Source organism: Lissotriton vulgaris, chromosome 8 (genome assembly GCF_964263255.1).
Source record: "Lissotriton vulgaris chromosome 8, aLisVul1.2, whole genome shotgun sequence".
NCBI classification, from domain to species: Eukaryota; Metazoa; Chordata; class Amphibia; order Caudata; family Salamandridae; genus Lissotriton; species Lissotriton vulgaris.
In genome coordinates, this window is record NC_141696.1 from 1,323,343,266 (window position 1) to 1,323,359,463 (window position 16,198).

The 16,198-nt window shown below is 42.5% G+C and overlaps 1 protein-coding gene across 1 annotated transcript in view; it reads left to right on the top strand.

Annotated features, from left to right (window-relative positions):
• PDGFD (platelet derived growth factor D) overlaps positions 1-16,198 on the top strand; it is a 1,094,719-nt gene that overhangs the window by 585,827 nt on the left and 492,694 nt on the right. The window contains exon 3 of the mRNA XM_086935262.1: positions 10,330-10,510. Coding sequence (XP_086791388.1) covers positions 10,330-10,510 — 181 coding nt within the window. The remainder of the gene's footprint in view (positions 1-10,329; positions 10,511-16,198) is intronic.

Consider the following 16,198-nt stretch of genomic DNA (forward strand, 5'->3'; position numbering starts at 1 on the left):
CTCTGAGGGCAAAATTCAACTGGCCCACCGTTTGTTGCAATTGATGCAGGTTTACCTTAGACACTCGAATACATGTTTCAAGGGATGCCCTGAATTTTAACACTTTTTCTTTGGGTAACCGAAAACAACCTTCCTCCGAGTCGAGCTCGATCCCCAAAAACTCGAGTGAAGTCGAGGGACCAACAGTCTTACCTGGTGCCAATGGCACACCAAAATGATTCATTAAGGCACAAAATTCGTTTAAAGCCTGTCCACATTCTGGGTCCCCGGCTGCCCCCAGGAACAGAAAGTCATCGAGATAATGCATAACATGCTGCAAACCCGTCTTTCTTGTGAATACCCATTGTAGAAAACAACTGAACTTTTCAAAGTAAGCACAAGATATAGAGCATCCCATTGGCATACATCTATCCATATAATAGCGACCCTGAAACATGAAACCAAGAAGACGCTGATCGTCTGGGTGTACCGGGAGCAACCGGAACGCTGACTCGATGTCTGATTTTGCCATCAGCGCCCCGGGCCCCAGGCGATTCAACATGGCGACGGCCTCATCGAAAGATGCGTACCGCACCGAACACACTTCCGGGTCTATCGCATCATTCACGGAAAGACCTCGTGGGGCTGACAAGTTATGTATTAGCCTGAACTCACCCGGGTCCTTCTTGGGGACCACCCCTAATGGGGAACAAACAAAGTTAGCAACTGGTGGAAAATCGAATGGACCGGCAACCCGCCCTCGAGTCACCTCTTTCCCAATCTTTACCCGTACCACTGCCGTATGCTGCAGGACCGACAGTTGGTTCTTACAACATGCTTCACCCCGAAAATCCCCCACTGGAATGCGGAAACCATATGAAAAACCGTCTCGCAACACCCCAGCGGAGACATGGTCCGGGTATTCGTTGAGCCAAGGAATCATTGCCATGGTATCAATCGGGGTAGGTAAAGGCGCCCCTCGGACTATTTCAGACCTGTTTGGCGCTTCCCCTACCACCGTTATCACCCGTTTTGGCTCTGCACATGGTCTCAGGATGGGAGGACTGTCCACACCCCCCACATTCATGTCTAAACTTGCATGACCCTTGGGGCCTCGTACATTTTCCCCTGTTAAAATTCCAACAAATCCCCCTTTTACCCGCGTTGCCACTCGGCTTCGAGTGGTGCTCGTTACCTGCACCCGTCCGAAAGGGTGTCCCAGAGGATTGGCGGGAAGACTCACCCCCGTTACTCCCCGACAATGGTACTTTTAACATGCCTGAATTCTCCATTTTTTGCCAAGAAATGGAGTCATAACAATCCCATGTTAGAGCTGGGTCGTGCTCCTTAGCCTTCCTAAAAAGATTGTCATAACAAAACCACTGATTGCCCTCGTATGCTAGAGAATACTCCATGATACGTGTCTGGTAAATAGGCAACTCCGTCAACAATTCAGGCCTTCGCTCACCCATAATGGATGTAAAAATGCCAAACGCTCTGCCCCAAGTACCTATGTTTTCGTCGACCTTAAAGGCGGCCATTTTTGCGCGCCAAACACTCGGATGCATAAGCTCTTTTTGGCTCTTCACATGCTCCATCTCGTAATGGTCAGTAAGCAAAGAAAACATGTTCACATACTTATCGGCCCAAATCTTTTCCTTAATTTCAAGTGGAACATGCTGGGCCACTTTCTCCCTTCGTGAGGGTACAGACCCCTCCCCCGCAATCGGCAGTAGCCGCTTACCTGAACTAGGTGCTGTACTTGCTGCCGAACTCGCGCCTGCTGCAATCTCAGCCACCGGAACCTGTGGGGGAACAGAAGATGGTGCCTTCGCAGCCTCTCTAGATTCCCGCAGTTGTCTCATTACTGCCCTGGCGTCGTCAGCCGTGGTGCCCTCACTATCTTTTCCCAACCACGCTGCCAGTTGTGCCGCCAACTCGGGAGGCATATCCTCTCCGTTCACGGGGTGACTACCACGGGGATTGGATGCCCCTCCTTCGGAACCGGGGTAGGCTCCTCTATCGGTGTATCGGGAACCGGGGCCTCCCCCCCAGGTGCCCCCCTCTTGGACCTCTTGCCTCTCCCGCTAGGGACTACTCCCGGCAATGCTGGTCCGACGATTCGCTTCGGTCCTCCCTCCCCATTCTTTACCGCCATCTGCTTCTTCAACTCGGCTACCTCCTTTATGAGCATGCGGAGCATCTGATCGGTCCCGACCCGCTTTCCGACCTTCTTGCCCGGCATTCTCGAACGAAGATATCTGTAAAACAAAGACAAAAATTACAACGCTCAAAATTGGCTCTTCGTTCCGTCTCGAGCTCACGTGCAGCGGGGAGGTGCAGCTTCAGAGCACAGGAACAAGAGGATGCTTTCTTGGCTTGTTGCTCCTTTTATCCGTCTTCGGGCGGGCGTAAACCCGCCTCCGCCTGCCTCCCTGGGCGTGGCCGGCCGCGCCAGTGTCTAGGACAACCCACTCCAAGGCGGGAAAAAGGCGCGCCCCGGCTACGCCGCTTCGGGCATACCAGCCGAGACTCGCCTCCCGCCCAAGATGGCCTCCCGGGGGGATCGAGGTACTCCACCATACGTGCGGGGGGACCGAATGGTCGCCCCTTTCCATATGTGTAGGAAGATGATGCTGAGTAGTACTTATCTGTCTCCACACTACCATGGCCTTACTCCGTCAGGACTCCACCACTGGAACACCAGCAGCACAATAGGAACAGCAAAATAGGCTCAGCAAAAACTCGACGGCAAGACATCGATGGAGTACTGGTAGCCAGCAGAGAAGCTCAATTTTGCTGCGGTAAACTGTCTATTAAAGCAACATCCAAATACAGTGGTTGGATCGCCATCAGCTTGGTGGAGTACTTGGAACTACCGCCGCTGCGGGATGGCTGTAGTCCTGTCAAGATCATAATCAGTCCCTTAGTCATTAATAGGAGATTGGCAGCAAATAATTACAGAAAGGCACTGATCCCAATTCTTCATGAATGTATGCAGGAAGTCTCCCCCTGCCTGGGAGTACTAAAAGGTCCTGATAGTATTTGTGATGCAGGATTTGTTGATAATGACAGAGCAGCAATAGCTACTCTGTCATTGTCTAACCATGTTTACCTAGTCTGCACTTGGAAGGGGGGGGTTCTACTATCCGGGTGATGATGCTTGAAGTTACACTTGCAAATTCTGTTGTCCATCTCAAAGCTCTCTTTAGGTGGGGGAGATTTAGGGCCTGATTCTGATGCGGTTAGGAAAGCATTCCCACCTAGCGCCTGATTCTGATGCAGTTAGGAAGGTCTCCTAACGGCATTTGCTCCTTCCAAATCGGATCGGGAACGTGTCTTCTCAACCGAGGGCCCAATTATGATGCGGTTCAGAACATATGCTCCCATTGAAGTCAATGGGAGTCCAACCAAATTGTATCGGGAAGCATCAAGATGCATCGTACTCCATCGGTCAGACTCTCTCGATCCGAGTGGGTTGGAAACCATTTCCAAACCGATTCAGTCGGGAAGCTTTCTAACCTGCATCAGAATCGGGCCCTAAATGTGCACCATCTTGCATCTCACAAGGTATCATCTGTATAAATAGTCATACAAATGCATCCAAACCTGTCAAGCTTGTGAGATTATGTGTACAGTGATTTAATCAACATTGTTGTCATATTTCATTGTTTGTGTCACTTCACTGGTACCTCTGCTAAGGAAAGGAGTAAAGATGAACGTTTTGTTCATCAATTAAAGGCTATCTTCAAAGATGCAAGTCTAGATATGTTTGGGAATTTAGACCTGCATTGCAATTTGGACGGTGACTAAAACTGGTGCAATAATGCGGCCACCTTCAAATGGTACTGTGTTGCACACGCTTCCTCTAAAGCTACTAACGCAGGAACATTCATAACACATCAGACATAATTTTACAGAATTCAAAAAATTATAGTGTGTTATGAACATGGTTAGCATAATTCATTCTAATAGCTATGACTCTTAGTTATATAAGAAAGAAATAAATAAAAAATATTGTTATGTCTGTAGTTTCAGGCATCCTATTTTTGTTCAATGGAATGTGATGGCAGTCACTTCTGAGAACGGGTTCCATATCATCGCGTACAACCTCCTAGTTCTTATGTATTGTTCTAAAAAAGTTAGATGTTTATATTTCAAATATTAATTAAATGTATTTTTTAAGACTATTCTAATTTTAGTTCTTCATTTTCACATATGCCAGGTCTGGTGGTTTAGTGCACTAATGCAGTCCCCTGTAGGGGTCTGTGTTCATCCTCATAGTCACAGGTTCAAATCCTGGCAGGTTCACTCAGCCTTTCATCCTTCTGAGGAAAATAAAATGAGTACCATTGAGTTGGTTTACAATAAATATCTGTTATTCAGCGCCAGGATACCCCTGGATGATTATGCGCTTTACAAATACACGTTATTTATTCCTAGTCGACACATTTTAATTCTTCCTTATTTGTCTGCCAATAATTTCCTTGGCTCACATGTCTTTTAATTTCATTTTAATGTTAACTATCTCTATGCTTCAGCACATATTATTTGGTATATATTTTTATATGTCTTACTGTGTTTTTATCTGTAACATTTCAATAAAAATATTAAAATTTAAAACAGGTCATGGTCCCAGTACCCTATTCCTCTCATGTAGATGATTTTATTGTCTTTGTTCTGACTCTGGATGAATTGCAGAAGGCTGATTTTTACATTGATGTAGTGATTAATATGACCTCTCCGAAGGTGAAGATAATATATAATAAATAAAGGCCTGATTCTCAAAGTTAACTTACACTATTGAATACCTTTCACTGTGAGTAAGTTCACTACTTTTTGCTTACTCAAAAAATACGAGTGTAAGTTACTATTTAAAAAAATAGTAGTAAGTGCAGTATCACACATGACCAACCACCAGTACTGCAACATGCTCTCATAGAAAATATTAGAGGTTGGGAATCACAATAATACTTCATAGGAAATGTTGTTAAATTAACTTAAATTACTTAAATTGTAAAAAATATATTCAAATAAAATTTGATATTGAAAATATATAAAACTAGTTGAAATGTATTATTGAATTATGAAATATTCTAATATCCTATATTGAATTTTAAAATTAACATAGTTTTTAAAATATATCTAAATTAATTTATATTAATGCTATACATCACATTGAAAAAATATTAATGCATATTATTATATTTCCTTTAGGTGGGTATTTATTTTTAAATTCAAAATTTAGAAAAATAATTCCATTTAAAGTTTTATTTAAAAATTAGGTTGATATTTCTGTAGCATTTAGTAGTTCTATGTTTAAAATACATATATATAAGACATTTACCTTTAATTTTATTATGAAAATATATACCTTTTCTTTTTATTTAAATGAATTCTACACATTTTCTTTGACTATAATAACGGCACAGATATCTGCATGATATAGTCAAAAATGAAAACATGTTTATTTAACGCAAACATATATTACAAATATATTCGTTATATTGGATTTTAATGTAAATGCCTTTTATATATTTATTTTAAATGTAGGAAACAATACAATCAACTATGGCAGTAATAATTTAAGTTTGAAATAAAACATTTTAATGCAAATACATTACATTAAATTTAAATGAATTTCCTGAAGTTAACCTTAAAAATAAATTCCATACTTTTTTAGTATGCATTAATGAGTAATAATAACTATTAAAAGCAATCTATAAAATTAATTACAAGTAATTTTTTTTCTGTTTTAATACACATTATAGTGTCATTATTTTTAATTGAAAATTGGGTAATAAAGATTTTATAGGTAAATAATAAATATGTACTAACTGTAGACATTAGAGGGGCCGATTACGATGGCGGGCGGACAAAGTCCGCCCGCCATTGCAGCTGCAATAGAGACTGCCCGCCATAGGTGCGGCGTTTCCACCAAATGGATAAGGATGTGCCAGCCACACTGGCGGGCGCATCCTGTATTTTAACATTGCGGCGGGTGGCAGCACGCGCCACAATGTTAAAAACCATGTATCTCATATGCATGTACAACGTGACAGGCACTGTGCCACCTTGTACATGCATATGTAGGGGGGTACCATAGGTACCCCTACATGCAGCACCCCACCCACCACCGCCCTACCCACAACAGGCCCCAAAGGCGTTCACCGCCGCCAAAAAATACAGGCATCCTAATACCCACGGCAGTGCCTCCACAGCACTGCCTCCATCGTAATGACCCCCTTCGATTTTTAAACCTTAAATTATATTGATTTAAATTGTTAGTTATTTTAAATAATTTACTTCAACAATATTCTCTACAAAGTTTTATTTTAATTTCCTACCTCCATTATTTGCTATAGGAGGGTGTTGCAGCACCAGTGGTTGTCCATGTAAGAAATTAAACTCAGAATTTGTAAATAGGCAAAAAGTTGTAGACTTATTCAAAATTGTAAATGACTGAAAAGTGTAAGTTACTTTTGCAAATCAGGTCTTAAGATTCTGAGATGTTGCTGTTGTAGGATAAATTACTACTGGTAAGCCATGGGTATTATTGTTGAACAGGTAAAAGAAAATACCTATGCTGGCATTATAATCACCTCTACCTTATCCTAGCATACTCTCATAATAAAGTTAGAAACCAAAAACATATGCTCTGGTGCAGGACTGAGTGTTTGTCTGGTGGTAGTGAATGTAGACCTGTACTTAATGCATTTTCAGAAAGGTTGCAACCTCATAATATTATTGTGTACCAGTGTTCATATATAAAAGTGTTCATTTGTTAGCTGTAGCAGCAAATAGTCTAATGCTTTTGATGTTCTCTAGTCCTCTATTTTTATTCCGATTGGAGTTTAAGCAATTATTATACAAGTTAACTGAACAGTCTTTGAGCTCCTATGTCCATTTAATTAGAATGGAAGATCACTCCCTGCTAGATGTGATCTGAGAGGAAATTTGAAATGTGGACTGTACTTTTGGTATTCGACTAAATTATTAACAAAAATTGTATCTGCGATCAATAAAACAGTAAAAAATTGTCTATAAAAGTTATTTGTAGCAATTATATATAAGATTGTTAGGGCTGCAAGCTTGCAAGTTGGTGTAGAGAAGCTGAACAGATCAAGAATAGGGCAAAGATTGTTGATTTACTTCCCCTCTCTTGAACCACAGTCCAACCTTGATTTTTATTTCACTTCCCACTTTATAGACAATATTCCCTCAATTCCTCTATGAACAACTTGAACTGTTAGGAGTTATTGATAATTGAAAAATCATGAATTTCACAGATTGGAAGTATTGGCTGTCAGTTGGATTTTGAGGATAAGTCATGCATGTATACTTACACAATCTGGTAAGATACTAAGAGGTAAATTCTTGCTTGCCATTTTAAGGAGTGTGAAGTACTTTCAGCTGAGGCGCTATGACAGCTTTGTTTAGTAACACTCCACCAAATGTTTTTATCATATGATAAACATTGTTAGTGATGTTGTAAAAGAAGGTGTAAGTAACTCACAACCCTCCTAACTTGTTTCTCTTGTGCAATCCCAAATGTTGCTCTTCATTTGTATATTTTAAATTGTTCCATTGTGTATCTGTCAGGCTTTGACTAATAGCCTTATATTTCTGTTGTGAGGGTTCACCATGATCTTTTCAGATCCTTGTGCAACCAGTCAAATTCGTGAATTTTAATTACGAGAACCTGCCTTGATATTTTCACCGTTTTTTGCAGGTAATGCTATTGGTGACTCATCAATAAAAACAAAATTTATTTTTAATGAAATGTACTTAGCAGGGTATGTATCCCTTGCAATTCTTTCAAATGTTTTTTAAACGTTTTACATACCTGCATTGTGTGTTATTTTATTGATTATATCCAATGTATGCATATATTGCATGTCGTATACTGAATGAAAAAAGAAATGTATATTTCAGATAGGCTCAATAAAAGGTTCAAGAAATAAGCTGGCAGAAATGAAAGAATACATCAGCCATGTTGTGCAAAGAAGGATTAAAGTACACGAAAACATTAAGGCTGAACTGCTTGAATTAATCTCAGCCACTGGTAATTACTTGGGACACATTCCAGTCCGTCTTTATTTTACACCCCATTCCACCTCAGTTTGGACCCAGCTATATGCAAATTATTCTTGATCTTACTCCAATGGAAACAGTGCAACCTGAACTTGCCTTCCAGGTCCTCTCTGAACCAGAACACAAGCAAACTAGAACGTCTTTCAAGCTGGTTACGTGCCCCAGTGTGCATGGGACCCATTTCCGGGTGTACCCGTCAATAGGGTGACACACAAAAGTATACAAAAAAGTGAAGGATGGAATCCAATCTCGTCCACTGGAAATTTCACGGGCCACATCCTAGTCAATCGTTATTTTTCACACCATGCCTCCTCGGTTTGACCTGAGCTATATGTAAATCAGTTTTGACCCTACTCCAGTGAGAACAGTGACTCAGGTCCTTCCTGAACCAGAACCCAAGCAGCCTAGGACCACTTTTGCCCTAGTTACGGATTACCAGCCAGGTAAAGCTTGGTTCAAATGACAGTGTGCATAAGACCCACTTCTGGGAATACCCGTCCTCCTTAGAGTAACACTCTAAAGTATACAAAACAGTGAAGGGTGGAATGCTTAAATTAATCTCAGTCACTGGTAATGTCTGTGCCACTTGAATTAAGCTATACCTGGCTGATGAGCCCATAAGAATGGTGAAACAGGTCCTGGGTTGCCTGTATTCCGGTTCAGGGAGGAACTGGCCTAGCAGTTTTGGCTGGAATTTTCCCTTTGGAGCATGGTCACAGCTGATTTGCATATAGTCCAAACTGTGGATAAAAAATCATGGATTGGGCTGTGGCCAGAGCGTTCGCCAGTGGCTAAGATTAATTCAAGCATTCTATCCATCACTTTGTTTTTTGATGCAATCAGTGTGACGAGTATACCCAGGCATAGCTCCCTTGCTCACTTTGCCCTTGAAAGCAAGCTATGGGGCCCATTAGGATGGCGGCAGATCGCCCCTGCCGGGGTTGGGGGTAGCCACTGCCGGCCTGGCGGGGGCAATCCACCCACCATCCTGCCATGAATGACCCCCGCCACATTAGGATGGCTGTGGAGTCTACGGCGGATGGAAAGACCGTCTGCCGCTTTTCCGCTGGTCGACTTGGCGGAAAACCTGCATAATATGGTGGCGGTGCCTGCAAGACACCGTCATCCATATCATGATGCAGGCGGTGAGCAGCCTTCGGTATTCGCTGTTGGGGGCACGTAGCAAGCACTCAGGGTGTTTGGGGGGGTGCACATGAGGGGTACCTATGGTACCCCCCTGCATTTGCATGAATAAGGTGGCAGGCACAGCGTGGTAGCATGGTAGCACTGAGTAGCATGGCGAGCAAAAAACAGTGGATTGGGATGCGGCTTGAGCTGTCACCAGTAGCTAAGATTAATGCAAGCAATCCATCCATCACTTTTTTTTTTGATGTCCAGAGATAGATGGCACTTTCAAGTAATTGCTGACAAATGAAAAAGCAATACCGATGCACAGCCCTGCCATGAGGTCCATTGATGATCTCTTCATTCAATGTCTTCATGGAAGCACCTATTAAATTGAAAATTATAGCTTAATTATTTCATCAGGACACTTGCCATATACAAAATAGCAATGTCTACTGAAACATATGTGTGAGATGTTAATGCATTACATGGCATTTGACTACACTGTTGGATGGACTACCTTTGAATCAGTACAGAAATGCAGCACATAATTTTGTGCTAGAGATGAGGTTCTAGATATAGACCTCCTGATGCTCATCTATTAAAATGTGCTAAACATCTTAATTTCTACCTACCGCTCAGTGATTTACAAAGTAATAGTTAATGATGGATGTATACTCACCTGCCATGGTTGGCTTGGTTATCATGTATGAAGGTTTGTTAACAAAATCTTATGAACATTTGAATCCCAAATTAAATTTTGGAAGTTAGAGTGAATGTTTAAATTCAAATCAGTTTTGCAACATATGATTCGCTGTTCAGTAGATAGTAGTGGAATAATGTACAATACATTGTCTTTCCACAATAAAATCATGCTAATACTTAAGTAACAATAAAAATTATTTGCTTTTACCTGACACTAGATTTGACCATATTTAAACCCCTTCCTGTGTGGACCTTCAAATTAAGAGATAGATGTTTGTGTTTTTTAGGGTGAAGGACACACTTCTTAAACATATGCTGTTCTCCAGCCTGATTCTAAGTGCCCTTATACTAACCTAACTGCACTTTTTCTAACCTTAGTCCTCAAAGTATATGATTTGCAAATTAATAAAATATCTATTTCTCCAGGTATGACTTTGTTGAAGTGGAAGATGTATCAGAGACCAGTACTGTGATCCGAGGACGATGGTGTGGCCACAAGGAAGTTCCTCCAAGAATAACATCTAAAACTAATCATATAAAAGTGACATTTAAGTCTGATGACTATTTTGTGGCTAAACCTGGATTCAAGATTTATTACTCTCTTGTGGTAAGTCAGCTACTAAAATATTTCATGGATATCATTTTACTTAATATTTTGATTAACCTAAGAATTTGTAGAACTGAATAATATAATATCTGAATTAAATAAAATCATTACATTTTAACCCCTTAACTGCTGAGGCTTTTTCGCCCCAGTGCTGAGCTCTTTTTTGGGCTATTTGGGGTAGTTTGTGATTCAGACTTTGTAACTTTTTTGCCCTAAGGTATCCTGCCAATCTAGCATCCTTTTTTGCAACATCCTGGGGATTCCAAAGGTACACTGGGTTTGTGGATTCCCCATGAGAGGACCGAGAAATTAGGCACAATATAGCTACATTTTGTGTTATGGGGAGAAAATGGGAAACAGGTGCCCTGCAAAAGAGTGTGTGCTTTCCCCGAAAAAATAGCACCATTTGAACGGTTTGCTGTGCTAAAATACCCACCTTCCAAGATTCTAGGAACACACAGACCTGAATCAAAACACAACTTTTTTTTAACCACAGTTTTGACATTATTTTAAGAGGCTGCCCATTTTTTCCTAATTATTATGCTTTTGACCTACTTCCAGTTTTTAGATAAAACAGGAGCAAAAGCCATGTATGATTCTGGAAAGCTTTATATTTCTGAAAAATAAACAAAAGTCTGAATTCAGCAATGGGTCATGTGTGTAGATCCCACAAGATTTTTCTATATAAAATAACTGTTGAAGTAAAGAAATATTGAAAATGATTAGGAAAAATGGTCATTTGTGGAAACATTTTCATCTGTATCTTCCTGCCACGATCGCCAATCTACAAAAGCAATTTACCATTATGTCCAAAGAACTATTCTGGTTGCAGGGATCTGTAGGATTTGTACTAGAGGTACACAGAGCTAACAACTGAGCTGCACCTTAAAATTTTATTTTATTTTGTACTGAGTATAGAGCATTTCATATGGTCAAATATAAAGAGTGAAAAAGAGGATAAAGGAACATATGTATTTCTGAAATATAAACTGCATAGTGAGTGTAGAAGTAGTGTTTATTTCCACATCTGTAAATGCGTGGGTTCCTTCACTAGCATGTGATTTAGAGGGCATTTTTCAAAATATAACCTTTCTTATTCACTGGCTTACATTTGGGAAGCACACATGCAGAGAAATCCTATAGGTAATAGCCAATGTTATACTATTCTTTATTCCCACATGTCTTCTGATAAAAATGGTACCTCACTTGTGTGGGTAGGCTTAGTGCCCACTGCACAAAACACAACATGGACACATCATATTTTCCCCCTGAAACCTGACTTTTGCAATATGGGTAGTGTTGGATTTTAGGACCCAGCTTAGGGGCCGATCATGATTGCGGATAATCCGAATCCTCGAGGATGCGGATTATCCGCTGCGGACTGGAAAAAGGCCCCCCCCCGCCAGATTAGGATGGCTGGGGGATCTATTTTCCGTCTGCCGCTTTTCCGCCGCGGTCGCCTTCCGACCGCGGCGGAAAAGCTCTAACATGGCTGGCGGTGGAGAGGCATACGGTGTTGTCTTCGGGGGCCCGTTGTGGGCCCCCAGGGGTGAAGGGGGGGTGCACGTGGGGGGTACCTATGGTACCCCCCTGCCTTTGCGTGCACGAAGCGGCAGGCACCACGCGGTGCCTGCAGCTTCATGCATGCAAAGGTAAACATGCTTCAAATAGCACCCACCGCAATGTTAAAAATACAGGATGTGACTGCCAGGGTGGCGGTCACATCCTAATTAGCACGAAGGGACCGCCGCTGCCCCTGCGGATGGTCCCTCCTCCTAATAGGGCCCTAAGTCTGCACCTAGGGAAGCCCAACAAACCTGCATATTTTTTTAACTATCCATCTGGATAAATCCAGGGTAGGGAGACTTGCGTGGTTCTCATGAAGTTTTCTCATTCAGAAGCCCTTGGAAACCTCAAACTTTGACTAAAGACACACATTTTGCTCACATATCTGTGCAAGAAGGTTCAGGAGCCTATGGGGATCCACAAATGTCATACCACCACATGTCTCTGTATAACAACAGTACCTCACTTGTGTGTGTGGGCCAGGAGACCATGACACAAACATCCTTAAGCTCTAAGTGGACAGATCAGCAATAGGGATAGGTGCGGTATTTGAGGCCATTCATGGAAACCTACCAACTACAGATTTTTTTAAAACTAGACACCCAGGGGATTCCAGGGTTGGTGTGCCTTGCGTAGGTCCCACACGGTTTTCTTACCCGCAATACCCTGCAAAACTCAAACTTTGCCTAAATTCAGGCATTTTTCCGACATTTCTGTGATAGAAACTTCTGGAATCAGCAAGAATCTACTAAATTCCAACAACAAAGTGATATACGACTTTTCCCGATAAAAGCGCTGCCCCATCTGTGTGGCTGGCCTAGTGCCTGCAACAGGAGCGGATCCAACCAAGGTCAATGGGAGGCCTCTGCGAGGACTAACGTTGCCCTGGTTTGTAACCGGGCACTGATGCAGTGAAAGTATTGAGCTGATTGTCATTTCCCATTAAAAAAAAGAACTCCAGGCTGTTCGGGAAGCACTTCAAGAGAAGCCCAAGTTCACAATAATAAAAGTTAATCTCTCCGGTACGAGCACAAGAAGGTTCTCTTAAACCCTCCCCAGTGATGGGCAATGGCCATCAGATGAACTGGGAAGGGAGTGTAGGCATCAGCTTTAATGCTGAACATATCAAAAGTTGTTTTCAACATTGAAATAATAGGAATTTTAAGTGGTGAATTTTAACGATTAACATGGACAATTCATGATTTTTAGAATAATAGATTAATTTCTCAGGTGCATTCCCCTAAAACTTTACAGCTACCTTTGAACAATTAGGGGTCTATTATAATGGCGAGCGGATCGCCACTGCCCAAATGGCGGTGGCGATCGCCTGCCATTATTCACCACCCGCCCCCCATTTCCCCACTGCTATATTAGGATGGGGGGGACCCCAGCGGACGAAAAGATTGTCCGTTGGTTTTCTGTGGGTCAAACAGGAGACCGGGCGGATAAGGGTAAAAATATGGTGGCGGTGTCTGCAAGACACTGTCATCCATATCAAGATGCAGGCGGTGATGTGCCTTTTCATGGCTGCAAGGCATGCAGAGTCTGCATGTGGGGGCCCGTTGCAGGCCCCTAGTGTGTTGAGGGTTGGGTGGTGCACATTACCTATGGTACCCCCCTGCATTTGCATGCACAACGTGGCAGGCACCGCGCGGTGCCTGCCACGTTGTGCATGCAAAAGCATAAATGCCTTTTTAACATTGCTGCGGGTGCTGCTGAAAGCATTGACCGCCCCCTTGTCAAAAAGGCAGGATGCGGGCGCATCCTAATTGCATTTGCGGGACCGCCGCAGACATAGCGGACGGTCCCATTTGCGGAAACGATGGCGGGCAGATTTTGTCCGCCAGCCATCGTAATAGACCGCTTAGTCACCAGATTTATCAAAAACAATAATTTTTTTCAAATAAAACAGCGTTACAGAGAAAGGGATAATTCTGGTGCCATTAAAGGCAAACTGTTTTAGTAACTTTATTTGTAAAAGCACAATTTTTATGTCATATGAATATGTGACATACTACATTGAAGCTTTAAAGTATAACCATTGCCAATGTCTTCATGGGGGAATCTCATTCATGAAATAAATTAGTACTTTGGCATTTTATCTGATGAATACATTTAACTTCGATGATGTTTTGGGCTTCTTTACTCTCTAAAATTGTCTGATTTCATGGAACAGGGGCTTTAAAGGGTTAGATCAGAATTGTTGGAACTTTTAGTGGAAAGATTTTGGATTGGGAAAATCACTTTCGTGGGCCAAGGAGATTGACCCTCACGTATTATAAAATATCTTTGTGACTGGATAACAACATACCCAACTCCCTGTTACTAAAAGTGCAAGGGCACAGTGATTTTATTTTTACTAACTGTTTATTAATATTCTTTGAAGTCCTATTTTAGAATTATGGGGCTAATTCAAAAAATACATTTAATCTTATTTGAAGCAGTACTTCTTGGGTATTACTCCACGTATTCATAAATTACCTTGTGAATCATCCTCATTGTGCTTTTCCCATAAACGTGGTGGAAGTAAAATCCCAAAATTTTGGGGTCATTATTTTTTTGGTTTTATTAAAATAAACTTCCATTTTGGGGGTTTGTTCCATACAAATAAAATAATGTTTGAGCAAGAGCATGAAAGTGGCTGCTGATAAGCAAACTTACAACGGCTTCATTGGTGCTACCGAGACAGCGGTTCCCCTGAATGTACAGAAATCTCCACCTGAAGGAGGAGCTCTCAACAAAAGGTAGGTTGGAGAAGTGTGGCTCAATGGTGGAGAAGTGTGGCTCAATGGTTAGAGCAGCAGACCCTGATGTAGAGGTCTAGCCCGGGACCAGGGTTCAATTCCCCGCCTCGGCGGGTCTTGGGCTCAAAATTCCATGGACCTCATAATTCTCGCCTTAGTGCCTATTCCAATCATGGAGTCCCACTCTGCAACTCTGGGCAATAGCTTGCTTAATCTCCACAACGGCCCCCACAACGCTAAGGATGCCTGGCCTCCTCCTTGGGGGTGCCCAGGAGTGGACGCCTCACAGGGAAAGCCAGGATGGGTTCCACAGCGGTATTCGTACAAGCGCCTTGAGACCCTTGCGGGTGAGTAGTGCGCTATACAAGTATCAATTTACAATTTTACAAGATCACCAGGGGTGCAGATGTTTCTTAACTCAGCTTCCTGGCAAGTAGCTGCCCCTCCCCAAACTCTAGGGACCCAATTACAAGTTTTGCCTGGGCCGGTGGTACTCCTCTGCTGAGCCCCCGCAACACTGAAACTCGCTGCCTCCCGCCAGCCAGATACAAGTTATTTGGAGTCTGGTGGGCGGATGGCATGGCGTTTCCAGGACTGTGACCATTTCAAAGGCTGCAGTGACTTTGAAAAAGGCACTGCAATGGGAACGCCTCACAAAGTGCCTACACAGCATGGGCTGGAAAGTCTATGTTATGCAGGAACATTTGTGCATGCAGACAGGGGAGCACATGTTATGCCCCCTATGTGCATGCATCAGCATAAGAAACACAGGGGGCCCTGAAGTGCTCCCTTTGCTTACTCTCTTCCATGGTTTACATGGAGAAGGAACCTCCATGTAAACCCTGGGGGAGAGGAAACTCGTAATATGGTTAGCAGGACTGTGGCGGTCCAGCCAAGCATATTGCTGCCTCCTGAATGCCATGCTACCTCCAGGGAACGGTGGCTCCCTGGTGGCGGTGATGGTCTCAGGGTGGTCCAACCGCCCAACTCCTAATGGGAAAGTTGGACCGCCAGTGCGGAAGTGGGTGGACCGCCAGACTCATAATCCCGCCTTAAGTGTAGTGAAAGGTATTCCAAACTGTTCCATAGAAAAGATGAAAATATACCTTTATCCCATTACAAAGGTTATCGTTAAGCCAGATGGCATCCAACCTCCACCTCGATAAAAGTCATCCGACAGGGCGGGTAATAGACATTACACTCAAGGTTTCCATTTCTAGATGCATTTATACACTAACAATGTTATTACAACGTAAATACAAACAAGTTAGACTTGTGTCACACCTCACAATCTACTAGAATTGCATGCACTGGTGTTAAGTATAGATCTAATTTTGAAAAAAGCACATACAGGGGAACAGGTCTCGGTCCAAGCTGA